General features: G+C 39.9%; 1 protein-coding gene across 1 annotated transcript in view; it reads right to left on the bottom strand.

Moving 5' to 3' along the window:
- Positions 1–2,431: 2,431 nt before the first annotated feature.
- LOC149408875 (uncharacterized) overlaps positions 2,432–27,494 on the bottom strand; it is a 38,825-nt gene continuing 13,762 nt past the window's right edge. The window contains exons 2-4 of the mRNA XM_089650350.1: positions 15,996–16,732; positions 4,435–6,186; positions 2,432–4,369 (exon numbers count right to left, since the gene is read on the bottom strand). Coding sequence (XP_089506476.1) covers positions 2,432–4,369; positions 4,435–6,186; positions 15,996–16,732 — 4,427 coding nt within the window. The remainder of the gene's footprint in view (positions 4,370–4,434; positions 6,187–15,995; positions 16,733–27,494) is intronic.

The raw sequence follows: 27,494 nt of genomic DNA on the forward strand, positions 1-27,494 counted from the left end.
ATCGCAGGGCAGCCACCCGAAAAACTCTCAACAAAACAATAATCAGGCACTACCGTGGCAATCCAAACTTGCACAATTCTTTGACGTTACAGATTCTTTTATTTTAATTCTATCTTTGTAAATTTTGGAATCTATATTATCTTTAACTTTTTCTTCATGTTCCTTATTTTTACGTACGATGTGTCTTTTCCAAACCTCATCGCTAATATTCCCAACGTCGTGACCACAACATGTGTCACACCGATCTTTTTTGGGCATAAAAATACTCATGTTTTCTTTTTTAAACACATTTTCCAAAGTTCTGCAACTCATGGGACTTCCTACATTTTCCTTACAATAATCTAAATAAATTTCATACAGTTGAGCCAAGCTTTTGATTATTGGTTCTAAGTACAGCTTTTTTGTAGATTTACGACAATAGTGCGATTCGAGTTTTGGAAGATCGTGAAAAAACTCCAGTAATAACATTTTTTTAGAATTTTCTCCTGTTGTTCGTCGCCTGTTCTGATTCGTCATGGATGACATTGGAATCATTGCAGATTCTGATTTTTCTGCCCAATACCTCACGGTCCATTCCTTAATCCCCAGGGTATTCAAAAACGACATTTTGCAAATTTGGGCTGTAATATTTTCAATGGGCAAAAAATACAACAACGTGCCTTGTCTACGAGAAGCACTTGTTTCCGATCTTCTTTGTTTGGGTTCTTTTTTCATTACATTAGATGCAACAAATTGTTTTCTCTGATCCCAATTTAGTTTTGACCAAAACATTTGGAAAATAGATTCTCTAGAACCTTGGTTAAGTTTGGGACAGTTTCGTAGTTTTGACCGAATGCACATTTTGGATTTGCAAGCTGGACCCATTTGACGAGCTTCTTTAGGCACATCGTGTACCGTGTTGAATTTCCCATCTTGCAGTAAAATTCTTCTGTAGCCTAAATAATCTTTCTCTTGCATCCTCAATTTCTTGTTTAATAATCTTGATGAATCTGCGTGTATGTCGCCATCACTCGGCCGATTTGATGGGGATGCTATTATTTCCGAAGGAGATAATATAGTACCTGGTGTAGGAGTACTGTAATCCACCACCTGCATTTCAATTGAAGTTGAATCAACTATAATCTTTTCATTATTTATTATAACAAAAGATGTTGAATTATTATTAATGCTATGAATATCTTGGCATATGTATTCAGGAGATACCATCGAGATCAACTCAGCACTGTCTTCTGTTGTTGGTGGCTGATTTTGGGAATAATCAAGAAAATTCCAAATTATTTATATCAATGTTTTCTATATTTTCATTTGTAGAACATTCACCAACTTTTTTTCCACTGCCCTGTTTGTCAGAAAATTTATTTATTCCGAGTTCTTTGCACATGGCATCAACAAATAACTCATCATCCCTAGAATCGAACATTTTGTTACTGAAATAAAAAAATAATTAATATATTTGTTTCGCTATATACTATTAGTAAAGAATAGTAAAGTATAATATATAATTATTAATAAAGTCACAAAAATTAAAAAGGACAAATCAAAAAAGAATGAATCAGCGCATATCTCACGTTTTCCGATACAATGAAACGAATCATTGCGAAATGTATCAACGCGTAAGTTCATAAGGATTAATAATAACGTCTACCGTGTGCACAAACCAATGTTTGCAATATATAATTACTTAGTCTCATAATACATACCTTTTGTAAGACATCCGATGAACAGAAAACACATAAATTTAAAAAAAAACAGATGTAATCAGCGAAATAACGTGTTGCGTCAATGACGGTTGGTCAACGACTGAGATAGGCGATGATTTTACCCAAACGGAAGGCAAATGAGATGCGCGGTGATACTATTTTCGTTGTAGGACTATTTCCTTACATTGAAAAAATCCTATAATAATCCCAACGATGTAGGTTTATGACCGCCGTCGAATGGCATTTCAGGATGACTTACGCGGTGATGTTACATACGCGGTGATGGATTGCCGTCGACGGTATGTTTAAAACGAATTTAACCCGTTGAATAACGATAATTTAATTGTTTTGCCTTTAATAATGAGCGGCCCTGGAATTCTTCAAAAAGCCACCGCGATTCCCGATCCTATTGATAACTTTTACATTTTCATACATAGTTACATTTACATACATTTTATACATTTAGGATTTATTTCATTCTATAATTCTATATTTATCTTATAATCCTAACGTGGGTGACTGCGGCCGAGCCCGGAGCAGTGCGTCCGTCACACTCCCCCCGTGGAGCTCGGCTACACCCATTTTAGCGGGAGGCGTGCTGCGACTTGGTGCGGCGTGGTCCCCGGCGGCCGGTCCCCCTGAGGTGGCGAGTTCGTTGGGGCGGCGTCTGGACAGGTCCTTTGTGTGTGCCCTTAGGGGCGGGATCAGAGGCCGGCAGGAGGACCGCGATCTTAACTGCTGGTCTGACGTAGGTCCCCGTGCTGGTTTTGACCTTCACGGTCCTGACCTGTCCGTCCGGGGCTGGAGTGGCCTCGAGGATCCGTCCTCGTGGCCAGCTGTTGCGGGGCAGTGCCGGGTCCGCAATCAGCACCAGGTCGTCCTTTTTTAGGGGCTGCACTGGCTGCTGTAGGCAGATACTCGCGGACCCAACGCCGCCAAAACATGTCCGCGAGCTGTTGGCCGATCCTCCACTGCTTCCTGAGGCAGACCTCTTCCTCGGCCGCCCCGTACATGGCCAGGTGGGGCCGCCTCCCCGTTGAGCCCATGAGGAAGTGATTGGGCGTCAGCGGTTCCTCGTCTCTGGGGTCGACCGATAGGTGGGTGAGCGGTCGGGAGTTTACGGTGTACTCCGCTTCAGCCAGCGCCGTTAGGAGGGTCTCCTCTCTTGGCGCTCTCGCCTTGAGCGTAGCTGAGAGCGCCCGCTTAACAGAGCGTACGAGCCGCTCCCAAGCTCCCCCCATGTGGGGACTGCGGGGCGGGATGAAGCTCCACTCCATCCCTTGCGTGGTCGCATAATTTTGGACCCTTGGGTCCCGACAGATGTCTTCCACGGCGTCCCTCAGTTCCTTGTCTGCGCCGTGGATGTTGGTTCCGTTGTCGGACATCAGGGTCGCTGGCTGACCTCGCCTTGCCGACATCCTTTGAATTGCCATTATGGCAGAGTCGGCACTCAGGGTGGTGGCCAACTCCAGATGCACCGCCCTCGTCGATAGGCATGTGAAGAGGGCGACGTATCGTTTTTCCTTCCGGCGCCCGATGGTTACCTCCAGGGGCCCGAAGTAGTCCATCCCACAGTTGGTGAAGGGCCGCACATGCCGTGCAAGCCGTGATGCTGGTAGGGGTGCCATCATCGGGGGAGACGGCTTGCCCCGCCGCATTTTACAAGCGGGGCACATGTGCTTAATGTGGCGGAGAACTGAGCGCAGCTTTAAGATGTGGAAGCTGGTGCGCAGTTCGGCCATCGTCGTCTCCACACTCGCATGATCGGCTCGGGTGTGGTATTGGTGCACAAGCAGCCGGGTGTAGCTGTCACCACCGTCTAGGATGATGGGTGACTCGGGTACCCCCTTCACTCCCTTGACTCTCGAGCCCATTCTGAGCACCCCGTTGTGGATGTGGGGTGCGAGGGAGATGAGGCGACTGCTGCTGGACACGGCCTGCCCCGAGTGGAGCTGGCGTAGCTCTGCTCCAAAGGCTGCTTCCTGGGAGTGCCTTATCCACCGCCATTCTGCGGCCCGGAGCTCCTGCAGGACTAGGGGGCCCTCGGCTGGCCTAGCGGGTCCCTGGCGGCATCGCCGGATGAACCGCAGCATCCATGCTGTGGCCCGGATCAATCGGTTCCAGGACGAGAACCGTAGGATGGAGGGGAGCCCGCCCTCCACGGCGAGAGTAAGGCCCACAAAATTTGGCCGCCTTTCCGAAATCTCGTCACTCGGCTGTTGGCTCTGCCGTTCCTGGGGCCACTGGTTACTCGGCGCCGTCAGGAAGGAAGGGCCGGTGAACCACCTTCCACTCTGGGTGAGGTCCGGTTCCTCCAGGTCCCGGGTTCCGATGTCGGCTGGGTTCAGCTTGGTTGGGACCCAGCGCCAGCTGGCGATGTCGCACAGCTCGTCAATCTCCCCCAACCTGTTTGCCACAAAGGTTGAGTAGCTGCGGGGGTCCGTACGGAGCCAGCACAGCACCGTGGTGGAGTCAGTCCAGTATGAGGTGGAGGTGATGGGAGCCTGGCATTCCTTTCGAAGAGTGTCAGCCAAGCGGGCAGCCATGAGCGCAGCCTGCAGCTTGAGGCGGGGAATGGAGAGCGGTTTCAGCGGTGCCACCTTGCACTTGCCGGACAAAAATGTGGCGGTGCTGCTTCCCTCTCCCGTAGTCTCCACTAGTACAGCAGGCTGCCTCAGACGCATCGCAGAAGGATGGACCTCCAGACATCCTGCAGGAGAATTTTTGACCGCACCGTGAGGCAGGCCACGAAGCCCACGGGGTCAAATACCCTCATGACCGTGCTCAGCAGCTGCCTCTTGGTTGGGTGCCGGATGAGCTCGGCCTTCTCCGTCTCCTTGAACTCATACATGAATGAATCGTTGACGGGATCCCACGACAGGCCGAGCACCTTCTCGGTTTCACAGGCGCCGCTGCTGATGGCTATGGCCGCCTTGGCCCTCTTCTCTGCCGGCACGCTTTGGATTGCAGCGGGTGCGTTGGAGGCCCAGCTTGCCAGGTGGAAGCCTCCCCGGGATAGGAGGGTGCTGACGCCTCGTACCAGCGCCGCAGCCTCGCTCACGGAATCGGCGGCGTCCAGATAGTCGTCCATGTAGAACTTAGAACGCACGGCTGCGGCGGCGGCGGGGAATTCTGCGGCGCCTTGGTCGGCCACCCTGTTGCGGACATATTGCGCGCTGCTGGGAGAGCAAGTGGCCCCAAACATCATTGAGGACAGCTTGTATGTGGTCGCTGCCTCTAGTGGACCGGCTCGCCATAAGAAGTATTGCGCTATTTGGTCCTCCGCTTTTATTTTGATGCGGAGGAACATCTCCTCTATGTCGGCGGCTATGGCGATCTTGCCCTCCCGGAACCCCAACAGGGATGACAGCAGGTCAGGCCCGGTTAACAGCCGGTCGTTCAAGGAGGTTCCCCGGCAGCGGCTGGCGGCGTCAAAAACAACTCGCAATTTCCCGGGGCTGTTCGGGTTGGTGACCGCGAAGTGGGGCAGGTACCATTTCCGCCGTGACGGTACGCTAGCCTCGGCGTCGGGTACCTTTACTGCGTACCCGCGCTCTATCAGGTGCGAAATTTTGGCCGCGTACGCTGCCGCCAGTTCGGGGTCGCTTTTCAAGCGCTTCTCGAGGGCGTTGAGGCGGTTTACGGCGCACTGCCGGTTGTCGGGCAGCCACACGTCGTCCTCTCTCCACAGCAGCCCGGTCTCCCATCGACCCGAGTCCAGCGGGCGCGTTGTTTGTTCCATGATGCGCTCGGCGCGGCGTATGTCGGCGGACACCCGGCTCACTGCGGTCACGCCCAGCGAGTCAACGGAAAAGTGCCTTCGTATGAGCTCGCTGATTTCGCCCATTTCAGCCGTCTCGCCGATCACGTTTAGCGTGGTACCGCTATCCACGTCCCGCCGGGTGCCCCCATGTTGAATCCAGCCGAGCGCCGTCCGTGACGTCATGCGGCCGCCATCCTCTTCTTGGACCTCCCGTGACACGATCAAATGAACATTGTCCTGGCCGATTAATAGCCGTGGTTTCACTTGCCGGCGGCCGGCCACTGTTTGTCGCGGGAGGTCTAGGTCGGACACTGTGTGAGCCACCATCGCGTATTCACAGCCGTCACCGCGCACTGACAACTTGACCCGCTGCGACTTGGCATCCGACGAACACATGCCGTTGGCGCCGTGAATGCGCAGGCCGCGGATCGGCCCCGCGGCCCCAACAATGTCTGCCACTTCGGCGTCAACGAGGGTCACCGTCGAGCCCTCGTCAAGCAGCGCGTGCACGGTCACTTGGCCCCCGGGGCCGCACAATGTCACAGGTAACACTTTAAGCAGCACCTTTCCCGATTGGTCCCAGGTGTTTGTCACTGTCTGCGCCTCGGGGCCGCGAGCGTAAGCGGCGTCGTGCAGTAGGCGATGGTGGGGAACCCGACACGTTCCCACCCCACAGCTGACACGGTATTTACACGCTTTAGTTTGATGCACGCCGTCTAAGCACTTAAAACATATCCGGGCCCCTTGTAACGGAGAAAACTACAAACCCCGGACTGAGATCGATTCTTCAAGATATCGATCGATGAGACATCTTTATTGCTACCCGTGAGCTGCGCAGTAGATTGCGCAGAGAGTAGGAGAATCATTAATTTCTCCAGCCAGTCAGATTTTGGGAGCGGAGCAGACCACTTGTGACTTGCGGAATCATCGGCGACCAGTACCACAACATGGCGGGTTGGAAGAAACTTTCACGTAAATCATCATTTAACTTTAGATAGTTTTACGGGTTATCTTTATCCTTTTAAATCTTTTTATTTCTAGAAGAAATAAATGGCGCCCTTTATATAATTAACCTCTTAACTTTTATGATGACTTTCATTTATAAAATTCAACATGCAGATGCTCTTCGAGTCCTGCACACGGCCCTGAGAATCCTTTAGTTTAAAAAAATAGAGTCTCCTCTGCTACTTCATTTATTTAATTAACCTAACATTGTACTAGCTTCCATTTTGAATAAACGATTATTTGTTAAACTCATCCTTCTTTAATTTACAGTTGATTGAATATGTTTTTATTTCAGAATACACACAATCCATATTTGATTAACATTTTTATTAGTGTTGCTTTGGGCATAACTAAATAACTAATCATACATCTCTCATTAAAATCGTTACAATGGCGCCTGCAACGTGTGTATATCGGTTGAATTTTTTTTGTAAATTTTTCATTTTGAATGTCATCTTTTTCACCCTAGTAGGTAGAATTTTTTTTTAGACACGTGTGGTCAATATCATTTTGGTCGTGTTTAAAGTTTTTTTTCAACGTTGTGGTTTGGTTCACCGATGATTTCGTAAGTTCACACTTTTTTTCTTCTTCTTAGTTTAAAATTTATTTTATTTTGGTTCCCGCTTTCAAGTCTGAACTCATCTTTTGTGTGCCTCTAGCTATATCTTGAGTATTTACTCATTATTTACCACGTTTTATACGTAGCTTTTTAAAATCCTAACGAGATAATGGTTATTGTGTGCTAATTTGTTTTATTTTGTCCTAACAGAGTATTTAGGTACATATTACATCGTTCACGAATGGCGCTAGAAATGATCATGATGCGGACAGTAGTTCTTCGCATCTCATTTAAAAAAAAAATACGGAGTAAGTTATTTATTTAACCTCTACTATAACTTTAACATCATGCGATTGTTAATTTTTCTTTGAATTTCAGTGAATGAAACTATATTATAGGTTCCTTAATTTCTGTAATTGTATTATTTCGAAATATTATAGCAACCTTATTGATCCGTAATTTCCTTTCAATAATAACCTTTTTTTTTCACCTTATAAAGTTAATATTACGTTTTAAGTCAGGTGGATGATTGTTACATAAAAGTGTTCAACTCTTAGTAAACCATTTACACATATTATTGTGTTCTTAAATTATAAAAATATAGTTACAAAGATTTATGATTTTTAAATTTTGAATTTTATTGTCACTTTCAATATACTTTAACATAATATATTTTTTCTAATTCCTGTATTTTAAAATTAAAATGTTGCATTTGTTTTTACTCAATAATGAAATACACAAAACATGCTTTTCAGAGTAAATGCTGTTTCAACATTGGATAAATGCTTCAGGACTAGGAGCGAGACGTCACACCTGCCTGATCTGCGTTTTCCTTTGCTGTCGGCAAATTGCTTTTTGAAGGTTTTCTTTTATAATTTATTTAGTTTTTTAACTTTTAATATACAAGATAGGACCATTAATATTCAATGCTCATATTTTGTTTATTATGGGAAAAGGGTTTTCAACAAACAGGGAATGTTTTAAATCTTTTTTCAACGAGCTCAGTTGGAACTAAATTTTTTATAGGTTAATTTTTATTTGTCGGCAATTGTTTTCAAGTAATTCTGAATTTCCATTCTTTCAATTCATACAAGGTTCTGTTTTTTAATTAATTATTAAACAAAACATAATTTTCACGTACGACCATACTTTTTTAGTTTTTGTATGCTTGTCCAGGAAAATAGTTTTTACAGGTTAATAGTCATTGTGTCAAGGCGTATAATACAATTTTTATGACCTTAATTAATTTAAAATATCAAATCTATAAGTTCTACAGGAATTTCCATTCTAAACATTCATTAAACAAGATATTTTACAGAAGGTTTTACCCCTTTTTACCTTTTTCTTTGTAATTTGGGTTTTGGATTTTTTTATACTCAATATTGTTTATACGATATACTTTGCAATCGTTTTAATCTTTACATTTAGCTTAAAGGTTATTGCCGTGTAATTTGTTCTTATTCAATAGATACTATATGAAAAGAATTTATTTCAATAACTTCCACATGACTATAATTATCATAAATTTCGTTTTAACGTTATCCGTAAATATCGTTTTAAATGTAGAAAATTACTACAAATTTGATCATTTTAAGAAACAATAATTTCTTTGATATTATTCTTATAATTGGCACAGAGTACCTTATTCTCAGGCACTATTGAGGACATTATCTTGTCACCTTTTTTCAAACGAATCATGCTAATACGCATGAGGTCACTTGCAACACATGGTTGTTGGGTGCAAAATTTTCATGTCATTGTTGCATGAAAAGTTTCTTTTTATCTTTAAATTCACTTTATGTTTTGGTGGACGACATTTCTATTTGCCGCCATGAATGGGAACTGTCCATCCTCCATTTGTGTTTGTTTTGTGATGTCATGTTAATGTCATGTACTGTCATGTTAATGTCATGTACTGTCATGTTTTGTCAATCTAGTGGAAACAGTTACAAGTTGTTACAACCGCTGAGAACTGTTATTATCCCACATATACACGAGTCTTGTGATAGGCTTTGTTTTGCATGCATTGTTGATATGCGATAGTACGATATTGTACTTTCAGGTTTGATTCCTGTCTTTTTTATCATTAGTCCATGGGGACCCTGTCACTGAAGAGTTTTGAGGTTACGGGGAGGCCATGTACTATTTGATATTGTTTTTGATACTATTTGATATTGTTTTTGATACTATTTGATAGTGTGAAATCTTGATAGAAGTTTATTTACGTTCATATGCGCGTACTAAATACGAACGTCACGTTGTATTTTTTTATATTGATTAGGTTTACCTTCTCTTTATGAGGATCTGAGGTACAAAACCATCAATACTAAATTAATCAGACTTTCTGAGTAATTTTCTGATTACCAAAAAGTAATTTTCTTTTTCGTATTAACTGTTAACCTTCGGAGATCTGTTTTTAACAAGTTGGCGAAATAAACGGTACTGAGTTTTTTGTATTAATTTTGCATCGCAAATTAATAATCTTGTACCTGAGTAAATTAATGTTTTTGTTGAATGTTATATGTTGTGCGTTCATTTAACTCCTTCTGCAAATATCCTTACAATTCTGATATTTGCATAATGAATTAGTTTGTTGTTTTATGGGGGGTTTTTTTTTTTCGCATTGAATTTTGTTTTGGATATCTACACAAATATCTTAAATTCTTAAAATAGTTTATTCTATTTGAACTTTTGTTTGGTTTTAAAACACAAGTACTAGTAATATTTTATTAAATTCTTCCGAATTTTTACAGAGTTGACATCTATCAGATGTTTTTAAAAGTTGTTATTTAATATCGATTTTATTTTTCAATTGGTTTGGTCTTAGATCTATTGATTGGGTTTGGGTCCTTGATATCAATATGCTTGCAGGATAATTCACTAGATGGTGTTAATTCTAACAAAACATTTTAATAAATAAACTTTCTTTTGAATTTCATTTTAAATAATTATTTTCTTAAAAATATTGTTTCTCCAGGTTTACATTCTGTTACTAGAATTTTTGTCATTTTGCTACATTATAGTAAAAGGGCTGCTGTGTTTTCCTTTTGAAAGGCTTTACCGTTTTCAACATTTTATGAAAAAAAAATTTCTGTATAATCTTGTTTTTTGTTGGTTAACCCGTTAGGTAGATAATTATTTAGGGAAAAGAAATTGACTCGCTCACCCTGAAGAAGCGGAACTGGCTGCTCAAAAATATCTGCTAACACCGATGCCTGATGAATGCTGCCATCGGCGTAAAAAAAGAATGCTGGATAAGATGACGTCCCCATCACAAAAAAAGGCCTCGGGAATGATTTCTCCAGTGGTTGAAGATGAGGAATCTGACGGAGCATCGGACTATTCCGACGTGTCTGAAAATGATAGTGAAATCCCAGTGTCCTCAGTACAGATACTGAACGACACTGAAGCAAGTCTAAGAGCACTCCAAGATGTCCTTGCTGAAAAGCAGTCAAGAGTCTCAAAGGATCAACAACTGCGGATAAGCGCATATGTATCCGCTGTATTCAGATCAGTTTCACAGCTGTTATTGGAACGAGAGGGTTTCAAAGCTGATCTGGCAACAGTTAATGCCAAATTAATAGTGGCAAAGGGAGAGATCGCGATTGAAAAAGCAGAAAACCAACACAGGTTAGAAAAAATATTGCAGTTGGAGTCAGATCTAGGACCAGTGATGCGTAGAGTAGCCGATGCCACGGAAGCAAGCCTATCGTTTGCCGATATTGTGAAAAATGGCCCACAGAAGATGATACCATCAATCAACCGCTCAGGACTTAACGTTGGGACCCCCAAACCTGCTGTATGCATCTTCCCAAAGCTGGATTCTACAAAAGATAGCGACGATACGAAACAGCTACTAAAAGATACATTACGACCATCAGAACTTGGAATCCGTGTGACGGGTATTAGGAGAATCAGAAACAAAGGCGTTGTAATCCATACTGCAACACAAGAAGATCAGGATAAAATACTGAAAACCCCATGTCTAGCAAACTCGGACACTCTAAGCGCTCGATTACCAACAAAACGGCTTCCAAGGGTGATTTTCTTCAATGTTCCTCGTGACCTAACGGACGAGTGCTTCCTAAAAAATGCCTTAGCAGGAGCCCAGGACAAAGCAGGCCTAGATTTCGCAGTAAAAAGTTGCAAGCTAAGTCACCTTGCTGGCGCTCGAACTGGATCAACTTGCCACCGGGTCTTCGAGGTTCCTGCCCACATTCGTCACGTGCTGGTGGAGCAGGGGAAAGTCTTTGTGGACTGGAATGTGTGCCGTGTTCGTGACTTCATTGGACTTACAGTGTGCTCCAAGTGCCAAATGATCGGACATTCCTTCAAGTTTTGCAAGGACCAGCAAAGATGTGGACACTGCGCAGGCGAAGGTCACGCCCGGATAAACTGCCCAAAAGCCGCCGCCGAGCCTGTCTGCGCCACCTGTACAAGATTTGGGAAGCCCGCTGCACATCCGACTGGAGACAAGGACTCCTGCCCGGCCTACAAGGCTGCCCTTGCCAAGGACTTTGCAACTATTGATTATGGCGTCTAATTACATTGAAGAAGATGACGAGGTAGATTACGAAAATACTCATAATTTCTGTGATTGGCTAAAGTTTCATAGCAACTACAATATGGAAAATATTAATATTGTTCAGTTGAATGTTAGATCGATTTATAAATACTGGGATACTTTGAATGTCTACTTAAATACTTGTTGGAAGCATATTCATGTGTTAATGTTATGTGAAACGGCTATAACACCGAATCTTGTCTGTCTGTATAATATTCCTGGATTTAATTGCTACAACTATTGCCGAACTAAAAAATCTGGAGGAGGTATATTGCTATATGTTCGAAATGAATTCACATTTCAACAGAAAACAATAGAAACAAATCATTTTGAATGTGTGCTTGGCTCTATGACACTTCCAAACAAGAGTATTTTAAACATCATAGCAATATACCGCCCCCCCAACTCTAGCCAACCACAATTTCTTAATGAAATATCTGCCATTCTGCATACTATAAGCCCCAAAGAAAATGTTTTACTTATAGGAGATATTAATCTAGACTTGTTAAATTGTCAAAACCCTATTATTATGGCATATGAAAATATAATGTCGGATAATTATTTAATCAAATGTATTTGTGACGTAACTAGAGAAGCAGTTTTAGCAGGAAAAGTTACTCGTACTTGTTTAGACCACATATTTGTCCGATTTAACAGTGGATGTAAACAAAGCGATTCTCTTTCCTCATGTGTATGTAATAATATTACTATAGCGGATCACTTTTTAACTGCAGTTAATATTAAATATAGTGGAAGGAAAGAAGCCCCAGAACACGGGGAAAGAATTTCGTTTTTATCGCAAAACAAAATCGACAAAAACATTCATAATTTTAAGTGGTACTCCTTGCTTGAGGAACAAGATTGCAATATACTATATAGTAAAATTAAAAACAACTTTAAGAATTTGTATGAACAGAGTAAAATCGTTATGAATTATAAACCCAAAAAAAGACCTCTGTCAATAAAACCTTGGATAACTTCTAATATCTTAGAAAACATTAAAAAAAAAGATTCATTGTACAGAAGGTGGAAGAATTTTCCTAGCAATCAATTCTTTGAATTGGAATATAAAACTTTCAGAAATAAGGTGACAAAAGAAATTATTAAATGTAAGTCTACCTTTTTTAACAATAAATTCAAAAATTATTTTGGAAATACAAAAAAAACTTGGGATGAAATAAATAAATTATTAGGACGCAAGTCCAAAAGTAGTTGTGACGAAATAATCTCGAAATATATGTTAAATACGAATAATGAAGAAACCGTAGCAGATAAGTTTGTTGAATATTTTACAAATAGTGTTAACTCTATGATACATAAATGTGATTATTTAGCATCGACCGTCAGGCCGAATGAAGTGCAACATAGTATGTACCTACCCAGAGCTACCTGCCAAGAAATCAATATTATTGTTAGCAAATTAAACAATTCAAAGTCACCAGGGATTGACAACATTCGAATGTTTGACATTAAGACACATATTAATATTTTAGGGCCTGTTATAACACACTTTATCAATTTAATTTTATCGCAAGCAGTAATACCAGATGAACTAAAAAGTAGCATCATTAGGCCAATTTACAAAGGGGGCAAACATACAGATATTCAAAATTATAGGCCAATAAGCATATTGCCAGCCCTAGAAAAAATACTTGAAAAATACATTTCCATAAAACTTAATAAATATCTAGAATCTTTCTCTTTGTTGGATCCCAACCAATATGGATTTCAAAAGAAAAAAAGTACGGAAATGCTGCTTCAGGAATTTTCAAATCACATAAATTATGAATTAAATCTAAAAAAACAAGTTTTGGTTTTATTCATAGATAACTCTAAGGCATTTGATACCATTGATACAAATAAACTATTAGAAACACTGGAGGCAATAGGAATTAGAGGAAAGCTGCTAGTTTTATTAAAAAATTTACTAACTGATCGACAAATAAGAGTAAAAATTCTTAAAAAATTTAGCAAAAGAAAATATATCTCAACAGGTGTTGCACAGGGGTCAATTCTAGGGCCAACCCTTTATATTATTTATGTCTCAATTATGAGAAAATTGTTTTCATTTGTTAAACATTTTGTATATGCAGACGATACGGCGCTCGTAATATCGCACGAAGATCTGGTTACTGCAATGAACCTTATGCAACATGATTTTATTGCCCTACTGAAATGGTCGCATGATGCAGGCCTCTTTATAAACGCCAAAAAAACTAAAATTATGCACATCAGATCTCCACACGCCAGATGTAATGTAATTCCTTCATTATATACACACACATTTGACTGCATACATAAAAATGTTGCACAGCCCTGTTCATGTGAAACCATTGATTTTGTCAAAAGTTATGTATATTTGGGTGTTACTATTGACTGCTACATGAAATGGGATGTACAAATTGCTAATGTTTGTAAACGTCTACGAGCTATTGTGGGTAGGATTTATAAAATAAAATATTTCGTGCCTATAAGTACTTTAAAGTTAATCTACTTATCTCTGGCTGAATCCACTATACGTTATGGAATTACTTCTTGGGGACATTCTTGTAAAACTAATATAAGCTATATACAAACATTACAAAACTCCATTATAAAATTGTTAATCCATAAATATGACAATCAACACAGAAGTAACATTAAATTAATATACAAGTCTCTGAATATTTTACCTGTCAGAGGATTATTGTTTTATAATATTGTAAGTCAACATGTTATATTGTCTGATTCATTGTATAGGGAAAGAGTTTGCCATAAACATAACACAAGATTCACTCAAAATGAAGGACTGGTAGTTCCGAAATGTACTAATAAATATGGTGAAAGAACTTTAAACTATATATTACCCAAAATGTTTAACTTATTACCAATGACAATTAAAAATAATAACATGTATACTGCCAATGTTAAATATAATCTAAGGAAATGGTTATTGGATAATAATGATCTATACTGATGCCCCTGAAATGGAATTCATATTCTTAGAAAATGGAAAAACAATTATTTTATAATACCTGACTACCTACCTCTATTTATGAAACTATTGATGTACTTGTTGATAATACTAATTTGTTCATACATTTATTTTTACTTGCTTATTTTATAAGGCTTTTATGTTTTATGTTGATAATACTAATTTGTTCATACATTTATTTTTACTTGCTTATTATATAAGGCTTTTATGCTGCTATTTAAACTTTTCTGCAATGTAACCAATTTATGTAATTATGTACCGTTCAAATTGTATCTTATGAGTGTATAAATGTTGTCTCTATGTCCCTGCTGACAAACTACACAAGTAGTTTAGCGGGTTTAAATATGAATAAATAAAAAAAAAAAAAAAGACAAGATTTTTATATTTTCACCCTCATCTTTGGAAGTCTTCATGGTTTGGGACTGCTGCTGCTGCTTACAGAAGAATTTCAAGCTAATATTCCCTGTTTTCATCGTAGATGCTCTACTAGTTTAACTGCTTCAATTTGGAGGATGGAAATCTCAACATTTGTAATTATACACATCTATTGAAGCAAAACTATGACGCCTGAGGGTTCCTCTACACCACCAACACCAGGAAGAAATCTAATGCAGTCATGTGCTTCGGAGCCAGGTGGTCCGTTCTTTTCTTTGGTGGAGGGGTAATGTAACGGAGAAAACTACAAACCCCGGACTGAGATCGATTCTTCAAGATATCGATCGATGAGACATCTTTATTGCTACCCGTGAGCTGCGCAGTAGATTGCGCAGAGAGTAGGAGAATCATTAATTTCTCCAGCCAGTCAGATTTTGGGAGCGGAGCAGACCACTTGTGACTTGCGGAATCATCGGCGACCAGTACCACAACATGGCGGGTTGGAAGAAACTTTCACGTAAATCATCATTTAACTTTAGATAGTTTTACGGGTTATCTTTATCCTTTTAAATCTTTTTATTTCTAGAAGAAATAAATGGCGCCCTTTATATAATTAACCTCTTAACTTTTATGATGACTTTCATTTATAAAATTCAACATGCAGATGCTCTTCGAGTCCTGCACACGGCCCTGAGAATCCTTTAGTTTAAAAAAATAGAGTCTCCTCTGCTACTTCATTTATTTAATTAACCTAACATTGTACTAGCTTCCATTTTGAATAAACGATTATTTGTTAAACTCATCCTTCTTTAATTTACAGTTGATTGAATATGTTTTTATTTCAGAATACACACAATCCATATTTGATTAACATTTTTATTAGTGTTGCTTTGGGCATAACTAAATAACTAATCATACATCTCTCATTAAAATCGTTACACCCTTTCACCAACTCCCATCGCGCACCCACTGTTTCACTCGCGAATTTGGGGCACCGGAATAACTTGTGCGTAGCGTCTTTGCACAGTGTGCACTTCACTTCACTGCGGGGTTACTTCACTCAGATTTCCCAGTGAAGCGACCACGTTCTGTACAGCCCCGGAAAACTCTACCAGAGCTTCGGTAGACGCATCCTCCGGCAGCCGAGTGAGCCGCCTTATTTTGTCAAACATGACAGTGGCGATGGAGTGCGCGCCCCCAAAGGGGTGCTCCAGGACGTCCATGATTTCCGGCACCTGCGCCGGGTCCAGGAGGAGAGGGCTGACGGCTTCGCGCGCCTTTCCCTTCAAGGCACGCTGCAGCCGCATCAAATTCTCGGCCGCCGTCATCCCGCAGGTAGCCGTCGACTGCAGGAACTGTGCCTTCCAGGCCTGCCACTCTATGGCGTCGCCAGCGTAAGGCGGCAGGTCCTTGGCGCTGGACTGCCGGGCGATGAGCGACGCCATCCGCTCATCCTCGGGGTGGGAGCGGGGTGTACCGCCGGCCTGGGACTGCCGGAGGGCGTCGGCAAACATGGCCGTCACCTGGGCGAGAGGGACACTCCCCTGGTTCACCCAGTCCCGCGTCTGCCTTGCTGCCTCGTCTGCGCGGTTGAACGCCCCGTATCCGTCCATGTGGGGCTGCGGTGGCGAGTCTGCACTCGGGGGAAATGCTGGGAACTGGGCGGGCCCGCGGGTCACACCGGGATAGCCATACTGCGGCTCCGGCCCACCTCGCAGCGTCGCGACGCCTGGGGAAGCGCCGTCCGTGAGTGGATGCGCCGCCTGGTTGTCCGTCCCGGTTTGAGCCCTCACTGCATGGCCAGTGGTTTGCGCCTCCGCTGAGTAGCCAGGACGCGGCGCAGTGGTGTGCGTCTCCGCTGAGTAGCCAGGACGCGGCGCAGCGGTGTGTGTCTCCGCTGAGTAGCCAGGGCGCGGCGCAGTGGTGTGTGTCTCCGCTGAGTAGCCAGGGCGCGGCGCAGTGGTGTGCGCCTCCGCTGAGTAGCCAGGACGCGGCGCAGTGGTGTGCGTCTCCGCTGAGTAGCCAGGACGCGGCGCAGCGGTGTGTGTCTCCGCTGAGTAGCCAGGACGCGGCGCAGCGGTGTGTGTCTCCGCTGAGTAGCCAGGGCGCGGCGCAGTGGTGTGTGTCTCCGCTGAGTAGCCAGGGCGCGGCGCAGTGGTGTGCGCCTCCGCTGAGTAGCCAGGACGCGGCGCAGTGGTGTGCGTCTCCGCTGAGTAGCCAGGACGCGGCGCAGCGGTGTGTGTCTCCGCTGAGTAGCCCAGGTTCCGCCCGAGGCCGCTAGATGGCGCCGCCGTCGGTGGGTACTCTGCCCGTGGAGCTGTGGCGCGCGTCCCCGCTGCGTGGTCATTCATGGCATTTTTATTTTATTTTTACGTTGACAAATAAATTTTCTATAATAATTTAACCCCTCCGACATTTCGCGAACTTGAAGCTAAGATGTCTTAACCGAAATGTCAATTTCACGAAAACGTTGTCTTATTACCGCCTCACAATCAAAGCTCTATAAATGAAACATTACTGAACGGAGCCGAATAGTAAAAACTGTTTTAGAAAGGTTACAAAATAGGCTTTCAAATTGTTGTATCATAAATAAATATTAACATTTGTAAATATTTAAATTTAGAATGGAAACATGAAAAATAGGTTAAAAATGACTCACGTCATGTTTTTAGGTGAAAATGGTACTAAAATCACAGATTATGTAAACAAAAATATTTATTCTATTGTATATATGTGTAATAAACACTTTTATCACCTCATTTTTTTATCATTTCATATAAAAATATTTTATAAAAATTTAATATGTGAAGCGCGCGGCGCTACCGGCAGACATTTTGCGCGGATAAAAATTTTGTGTCAATTATGCGACTGTCAGCAGATTCCTGTTTTGTATTTCCATAGACAACTTGGTAGTGATGTGTAGCTTGATCTATAATCGACCTTTTAGTTTTTGTTTGAGGGATGTAACTAAAATAATAACGGAGTAAGAACGATTTCTATGGAGAGACACGCGTTGAAGTGTAAACACGCTTATTGTACTTGACTGCTGTCGTATTTTTAACGCATATATCTGCTTACGTTGCTGAGGGGTTAAAATCTGCCATATTTGGTTTCCGCCAAATCGGCATGTTTGTTGTTGTTGTGAATATGCCGTTGGTGACAGTAGTCTCACCAGCCAGTAGCATCATCTACATCAGTGTTCCGCAAAGTGTGCTCCGCGGCACACTGGTGTGCCGTGGCCATTTGTAAGTGTGCCGCGAGTCCCGCGTCACTTCTCACAAAGTGCTCTGTAAATCGGTCTTTACTTTTCTGTGCGGCGCGGCGGCCGGAGGTGGCGTGGGTGGGATTCGATCGCTGCGAAGTGGCCGTGTGCTACGCCGCTACGCTACATTATCACGTGTGCTACACTACATAAGTGGAGTGCTATTGCTACATTATCACGTGATTGCGCACGAGCTATCGGGGTGCATGCGCGTGACAACATAACATTACGAATTACGACGGCGACGTTGCGCCCGCTTGTTTAGAAGTCATTCGTTAATGCTAGTGTTTGGTTGTGTCGTCGCGAACTTAATAGACTTTTTTAATTGCAAAAAAATATCCCATATTACGTGTATACACGGTGTCCGGAAACTCGTAGTACAAGCGGGAAACTGGAGAATCTACACCACATGGGGAACCCAAAAAAACATAAAGTTTTTTGATTTGAGCATTTTCAAAAAAAAAAAAACAAAAAAAAATATTTTTCGGCTATTTTAGGGTTAAAGTTTTTTCTGGTGTTTAGGGTTGAATAACAGATGTTTTAACCCTGCAGAGCAGAAATATTTTATGATTACACCGGGTTAAATGAAGGGTGATTTCAAAATAGTGCTTCAAATCCGAGTTTCTTCATTTGTTTTACTTTCAAATAGTTTTAATTAGTTGGGTACTTTGATCTTCAGTAATAATTTATAAGAATTTGATTAAAAAAAAAAAAAAAAAAAAAAAACAAATGAACTTCAAACTCGATTTACTCGATAACGAAAGCTCAAATAAAAAAAAAAATATACTACAAAATCGACTCTAAATGTGATGTAGATTCACCAGTTTCCCGCTTGTACTACGAGTTTCCGGACACCCTGTATAATGGAAAAAAAACTTTAGATATGCCGTAATTACTATAAAAGGAAACTTTTTGGCTTGGTGGCGGCGGAAAAAGATGCATTTTAATTATCAATTGCGTAAAATTAAAATTCACTTCTTGAACCGATTCGGTGACAGTTCGCGGTCATTCTGTCACTGTTATGTGATAAATATCAATCATAATTACACAAACCCGGCTAGACAAACCCTGCTTTGCCAAACAAACCATTCAAAACCTGGGATGTTTTTTTTAAATTATGATGACATGCAGCTTTCGTAGTTTAACCTCAAAGTTCGCCGTTATTCGTAATAAGCCTAGCCAATCCTATCCAAAATTTACCTTGTTTTTTTTTTCTTTGGTGTACCGTTAAAATTTCTTGATTAGTTTGGTGTACCGTGAACATAAAAAGTTTGCGGAACACTGATCTACATCATAATGACATTATAGACAGATTGAACCATTTAGAAATGTGCTGTTTTAGATCGATTATGAATGAAAATATTAAAATTAGACATTTTTAGTTTGTTGATTCTAATTCTAATCAGAATATTTTTAACGGTATCCATAGTTTATGAAATTAGCCTATTCTCGCAGCTATCTATTTGTCTCTTCACAAAGTTGTTAGGTCTTACACAAATCACAAAGTTTCCATTTGTGCACTCTCTTGAATTTGATAACTATTGATACAGATAGCTATTGCGATGGGCATAATCAAAACATCTGGAAAACTGATATGTTTTCAATCAAATGATGTTTAAAATTAAATAATTAATCCCTTAAGGCCGAGTGTAGTTTTTTATTAATTTAAAATAATGATTATATTATTAAGCAAATCGATTATGATAGTGTTTTCAACAAGTAAATTTTTTTTTATATATTTTTTAAATTAACATAGGCTTAGTAATTATTAAAATCAAATCGAAAATTTGACCTTTTTCAGACCGTAATATGTGCGTTTTAAAAAATACTATTAAAGGCTGAATATCGTCAAAAAATACCTGAAGGGGTTTTCTTTAAATGTACGAAAAAAAAAACTAAAAAATAAATAAAATAGGTTCGTAGTTTAATTTTTTCATAAACACTAATTGTACTTGTTTTTAAAATGCAGATTATAAAACTTTGGATACGTTTATTTAACAAAACTAAACGAAAAATTATTGGTATTATATTTTTCCATTTTTTAAAGTTAATTTAATATTTTTTATACTACAATTTAAGAAAGAACACTAAGATTTTTAATTTACTTTTAAAATAGGCCGTCTGCTGGCGCCTATTTGAAATTTTAAATACGGTAGAACATCGAACTAAAAGCTTCTTTTAAATATCCCAACAGATGGCGCTATCATGGTTCGCTATCGACTCTTCCCATGTCCGCCAATATTCAATGTATAAATCGGTTTCAGTTATTCAAGCCAAACGGCCACTGGCTTAGGTTATGCTATTCTGTACACTATGCTGGAGCGGTTGAGACTCTTGTGCGGTATATAAAAAATATGTTTTATTTTTTTGACATCCAGAAACACATCAGACCTGACAACAAACTGTCTATTGAAAGTGAGAAGTTTGAATGAATATCTTGTTGCATCTTGTATACAAACGTACCTACTGGGCGCAGGCGTGCGACAATTTTTTTACACCGATATCCTTAGTAAAAATGTATCATTTCATAACGCGCCAGTTCGCTCCATTGCAGAGGGCGGTCGGACATTTTTAGGTCGGGATATCAATTTACCGTCCACTGTAAAACAACTTACAAAAATGTCCACCCGCGCAAGGCGCTTTTTAGTTCTGAGTGCTGAGTAAATGAACTGAATGTTGCCAAATCTGGCGTTTTGCTTCACAAAGGACTGTTGAATACAAGCGAATTTTGGGCCCGATGGCGTTTCTGTGGGCCTTAGAAAACAATAATGTTATTTATAACGGTTTTTGTTGACCGAGGTAGAACGAACACAGGTACTCTGTTTTTTGACCAGATGTAGGCATATTTTTTACAATGCGTGCATCTGACGGCCGGCGTAGTCCGGGGTGAGGCTTTGGACTCCCATTCCGAAGGTCGCGGGTTCGAACCCGGTGTACGCAAATAAAGAAGTATTAGCATTTATATCTGAACCTAGATATTTATTCTGGACCACAGAATCAATAAAATTTTATTTTGTTAAAAGTATTTTGGTATTTAAAATTTTAAGTACTTAAAATATTATTTATTTATATTATTTCATTTAATTCATTGTTATCTATTGAATTTAATGTGTTAATTATTGTGCATAAAACTATGTAAAACCAAATGCCAAAATGTTTTTAATAGAGATATACATAATTAAGAAATTGGCACATACATCATCATACATGTCATAATATGGAAAATCAGGACTAAAGATATATGAAGAAATAATAATAATATAAGCGATTAGTCATAATAGACCCGATATAGTTTTACATGAAAAAATTAAAAAAATTAACTTATATCATTGATGTCGCTATACCAAATTTCTGTAATATTCAAAAATCTGTTAGCGAAAAAATAAGAAAATACACAGATTTAGGAAATGAAATAAAAAGAATTTGGCATTCTCAGACTATAAAAATATTACCATTCGTTATTTCGGCTACTGGCATTATACCTAGCTCTCTAATTAAAAATTTAGGCGTATTAGATCTTTCAAAAAAATTATATATAAAGATGCAAAAGTCGGTCATTTTGAATACATGTAGGATAACAAAAGATTTTTTAAATATTTATGTTGAGGGATCAGTAGGATTTATAGGCCCTGTTAGAAGTTCTACCGAGCCGAACCCTCTGATATGAAAATATCTGGAGTCGGTGAATTATTTTCCCATTTGATCTTTTGTGAGTTGAAGTGTTGTTCTTGTATTGTTTTGTATTTATTTTGCTTATATAATGCACTTGCATAGTTTTGATTGACTAGATGATCATTTGTGGAAAAGTGAGTGGAAGGGTTTAGTTTTTCCTATGGGGAAGATTTAACCCATTACAACATTACCAACAAGTCTAGTGTTGACGTATTTCTATATCTACATAAAATTATTAAAAATTACCTAACAAAACTACAAATACAATATTGGATTGAATCATCGGTAAAATATTGTATTTGTGTGCCTTTCTCGAAAGAATTAAGTCTCTAAACGAACAAAACTATTGATTCATATTCATATTGCGTATATGAGGGCGCAAACAAATAATTTGTCTTAATACTGTAAAGCAATACCTTGCAAAAGCGTATTTAAACAAAATTAATTAATTAACGCCATCTATGAACACGTAGAATACAACGAGCGTTGCGTTTAACCTTAAAGAGCTGACTGATTTCAAAACATCCATTATGAAATTCGTGGAAGACAAATTTGATTCATATGTACGCAAATATGAAGCTCTCATCTCACAAAATAACGAAATAATAAAATCTATCCAATTTATGTCAGATCAGCAAGATGACCTAAGAAAACGTATAAATGTTATCGAAAAAACTCAAGAAATAGCCAATGAGGAATTAATTACACAAAAAAATCATAATAATATGCTACTAAGTACTATCTCTAAACAAGATGAAAAAATCGATAAATTGGAGTATTTAAGCCAAATCTGTAATATCGAGATAAGAGGTGTTCCGGAGTCCGACATTGAAAATAATGCAGAAGTACTCAAAAAAATTTCTAAAATTATCAACTACGAAAATACCGGCGTGCATTCTGTATTTACAAAAATCTACAGGATGGGACCGAAGTTCTCCGACAAAAATCCAAGACCTATCGTAGCGACGTTCAACACCACAACATCGCGGGATGACTTCCTATCCAAATTCAAAACTTACAAAAAATCCACAACCACTATGACAAATGTGATGGACTCGCCCTGGGATAAATTTTTTTTATTGTTGATTTATTATGGTGGGAAAGAAATTTTCAGTTGGTCTCACGACATAGGAGATTACCAGATGTTGGACAACTGATTTTAAAACAAGTGTTTAGATTTATTAGGGTAGAGAAAAAAAAATAGGAACATGCACTGTATCGGCAGAGACCTCCGTGATGGTGGTTGATAATAGTAAGCCGAGCTAAAATGCTGGTGGGCCAACACGCCACTGGACTGGGGGTAGTCAAGTTTCATCCTTTGAACGAAGAATTAGACATTTTACTGGAGAAGTAACAATTTATTGGTTTTGAAACGATTTAAAATTAATGTGACAGGTTCTAGGGCCATAATTGATGTGTTCCTTTAGTGCATTTCTGTCTTTTGAAAACAAAAAGCATTCAGAATTCAAAAGAACATAAATTAGAAATCGCATATGGTGATTTGGGGGGTTGGTTTGAGAAGGGGGAGTCTGGATTTGAAAGCGCGGGGAGACGGTCAAGACAGTCAGCGTTGAAGGTCGGAAGAAGCAAGTCGATAGTCGTGGTTAAGGAGCGCGGGCGAATAGACAGTCAGCGTTGAAGATCGGAAGGAGGAAGTCGATAGTCGTGATTAAGGAGCGCGGGCGAATAGACAGTTAGCGTTGAAGGTCGGAAGAAGCAAGTCGATAGTCGGTGGTTAGAAAAAGCGGTTCAAGATAGTCAGTTTGAAAACGTTGGGAGGCGGGAAATAAAGTCAAGGGGGTCAGAGTTTCAAGGTCTGGGAGACGGTCAGGAATAATCAGGATCGGTCAGCGTTTTAAGATAGTCGAGTTAGTAAAAAACTAGGAAGCGCGTCAACAAGAATTAATCGTCGGGACGCGAACACGGCTAAAATCATTTAGTGTAGAAGGTGCGGTTTTCTAACAGCATGAGTTTTCTGCATGTGACTGTGTTTGTTTTTTTTATAATTATTTGGATTGTTGACACTAAGATGTATCGGTAAGTCTATTATAATCTAATTATTAACACTTATTTCCTTAATGTAAACCAAATAATCCAATTGTATTTTGAAGTAAGGGTATTCAACTTGAGCACTATAGGTACCCGTTAGCGAAGGAGGTCATAAATTACGAGACCTGGCCATTAAAAAAAAGGGACGAAGAACGGTTACCCTGAAACCGCTTTAGATCATCCAACAATAGACATTGTTTATGAGTTTAAAATGATTTAATAATTCTCTAGTAGTTATATTTAGCGCCAAAATTTAAAGAACACAAACCATTGTATTTATGCAGTGTTTTTATAGTAACGGATAGAACGGTTAATTAAATGCTTCAATGCCTGTTATTTGAAAATGAGTTGTCGTATCCTCCTTGGGAATTCAACTTATTCTTCACGGAATTCATAGAATATATTTAATTAAATATAACTTATTCGACCATCACTCTCACTTAGCCATGTACAGCGAGTGCACCATTACTTCAAATATTAGAGCCACGTGCGTATACCTACGTACCACTAATATCTACTTCCAAGTCCGTTTTACGAACTTTGTGAAGGCTGCGGTCTATTGTAGTTATTACAGGGGTTTCTCTGTTAGCATATAATTTTAATTCATTTTTGAATCGGAATAACGCAGCGGATCGAGGCTAGCCGCCGAGAGAATGCATCTGTCTGGCATTCCTATTCTGTCAAGTGAGATTTTAATTTTTCATGGGTTTGACGGGGACGAAGTATACGAATTTTCCGTAGGCTGTCCTATCTTACCAAAGCGACAAAAGCGAAGGGAACGAAATTTGTAATTTGGCTTGCCTAATAGGGACTCTTGTGTTAGCAAAGTCGATAACCCTGGATACCGAGAGAATACATCTATCTGGCTTCTTTCCTTTGGTTTTGACCAAGAGACGGGAAAACATTACAGTGATGCCGTTGGACCAGGAGGTGGGGTTTTAAAATGTTTTACATTCTGTTTGGTTCAAGACAATGAAAAAAAAATATATAAAAAAGCCAGGGCTAACAGTTCAGTATTTTAAATACAACACTGCGGAAGGTAGTGAATTTCTACAATAACAGTTGAGCTATACGTGAATTTATCAGTAGGGTAAAAATCAGTTTATTTAAATTCCAAATAAAAATATACGACCGAAATTTTATGATGTTATCCAACCTCCGATAGGACATAGTGAGTAAAGGTATTACATTGTGGAGGGAGAAAATAGTTCCTTCAGTAGTAGACCTAACACCAGCGCATTAGTTTATTTGCTTTAAATGCTAAATATCCGAAATAAAAATATTCGTGAATTATAAGCCGAGAATAAATTAGGTTATTTAAACTTCAAATAAAATTGTATCCGTAATAAAAATATCCGTGGATTTACCAGTAGGGAATAAATTAGATTATTTAAATTTTAAATAAAATTGTAAAACAAAATTTTGTATTGTCATCCAACCTCCGATAAGACATAGTTATTAAAGGTATTACATTGTGGAGGGAGAAACTAGTTTCTTCAAGTAGTAGACCTAACACCAGCGCATTAGTTTATTTATTTGCTTTAAATGCTAAATATCCGTAATAAAAATATCCGTGAATTTATCAGCAGGGAATAAATTAGATTATTTACGTTTTAAATAAAATTGTAAAAGCAAAATTTTGTATTGTCACCCAACCTCCGATAAGACATAGTTATTAAAGGTATTACATTGTGGAGGGAGAAAATAGTTTCTTCAAGTAGTAGACACAAACCCAGCTCATTCTAGAGGCTGATGTCCAACCTCCGATAAGGACTGAATTAACAGATAAAACTTTTTTTTATGTTTCCTTATTCATTGAAATTATTTATTAAATGCATTTAGTATTTTTTCGACCACTATGCTAGGCACATACCCGTGTTACTTTGGGGGTAGAAAACCAGGGACAACAAAGAAAAAAAATCTCTTATGATAACAGTTTTTTTCAAGTTCAACTTTGAAATGAGACGGAAGGGAGAGTGCAATTTAAACAAAACATTTTAAAGTCAATAATAGACGTACGGTGAGGAAGACCCTAGGGCCAAGACGGTTGTTAAATCATAACAAAGATGTATTGTACTACTAGACCGGAGCCTCTTCCCCGGGGACAAAAATAAATAATAGCTTATTACGACACTTATTACGAACTTGACCGTTATAAGTGGGTCAACGGACAGGATGCTGGTATTTGAATGTTTACAATGTTTTAAAATAAGTCAGTTTCAGAATCCCAATTACGGAAGTAGAATCGATTAAATAAAATAAAAAATATATAAAAATAAATTGAAAGTGAAAAAAAAATATAATAATAATAAGAAAAAAATATAAAATCCCAAAATAGAAATCTAACATAGTGTGTTCTTTGTGGATTTAAAGTGTCAACTAGTGTCAGTAACGGTTAAAGATGGAAGGGTCAGCACGTAAGACCAAAGGACGTGGGCGGCCTTCAGCGAGGGAGGAAGTCGCTGCCGCAGTGGAGACGGTTGGAGAGATGCCGATACCGGTGAATTTGAGCCAGGTGACGAGGATTATCCAGGACGCGCTAGGGCCGTTAGTAGAAAAGGTGCAAACTATTGAAAGACAAATAGAAACACGAGTGTTAAGATTCTAATAAAATTTGAGTATTGAATAAAGAGTTCGTGAAAAAAAAAATATGTATACGTTTAAACATATTTATACGTAGGGTTTCCCTGATACTTTTTCAGACTCCCCATCGATTCAACATTAATTACCTCGGTAGTGTCATCAACATTACTAAACCTTTCCCTGTCCCGATTTTCGACCAACGGTTAAACTTCATAATTGGAGAATTAGATAGTTTCGCTGTAATAATATCACACAAATATTAGCAAGCCGAAATGGGTTTTTTTTCCTGCGCTATCATGAGGACGGGGGCTCCAACATAAACTGGGCAGTTCAGCGCGGCGTACTGAAAGCTTCACCCTTTCGCGGTTTTATGCAATGAAAAAGGGAATGACAGACAGGGTGAGAAGACATGAGTGACTCTGGGATGAAAAGAGCGTAATTCGCTGTTGAAGGCGTCTAGCTGAAGGTAACCTGCGAGGTTCCTGCAAGGTTATGTGGAAGAGATGTTCGCGCGATATTCCGTAGGAATAAACCCGCTAAAGTTCTATCAAATACTCCAATGGCGTCGACCTGGAACCTGATGTAAGCCAACGCAATCTTGGCTTAATTACAACAGATTCTAAGAGGTGAAGTGTAGGTCTGACAGCACGTGGAAGGAGGGCTTCATCAGACGAAACTTACATGACACATTTTCGCGTAAGCATCGTGATATGGGATGAAATTACTTTCCCCATTTAGAGACAGTAAAGTAGGTTCACAGAAGTGAATACGCTGGAACAGTATCTGGAAGTGTTGGGAAGTCTCAATTCGTTTTCCTTCAGGCGTGGTGGGTTCTGGTAGGTCACGGTACCTTTAAGAAGTGGGTCGCCAGCTATTAGAGTATAGCCTAAGACACGCTGAGGTCAATATTTGAGTTCTGATCACCATTCACCGTTATTGTTTGGCTAATGTAAGACAGTGTAGTTTGAAAGAGATTCCATTTGTATAG

This window comes from Hesperophylax consimilis, unplaced genomic scaffold (assembly GCF_061612785.1).
Source record: "Hesperophylax consimilis isolate HC1 unplaced genomic scaffold, BYU_Hcon_1.0 scaffold_46, whole genome shotgun sequence".
Lineage (NCBI taxonomy): Eukaryota > Metazoa > Arthropoda > Insecta > Trichoptera > Limnephilidae > Hesperophylax > Hesperophylax consimilis.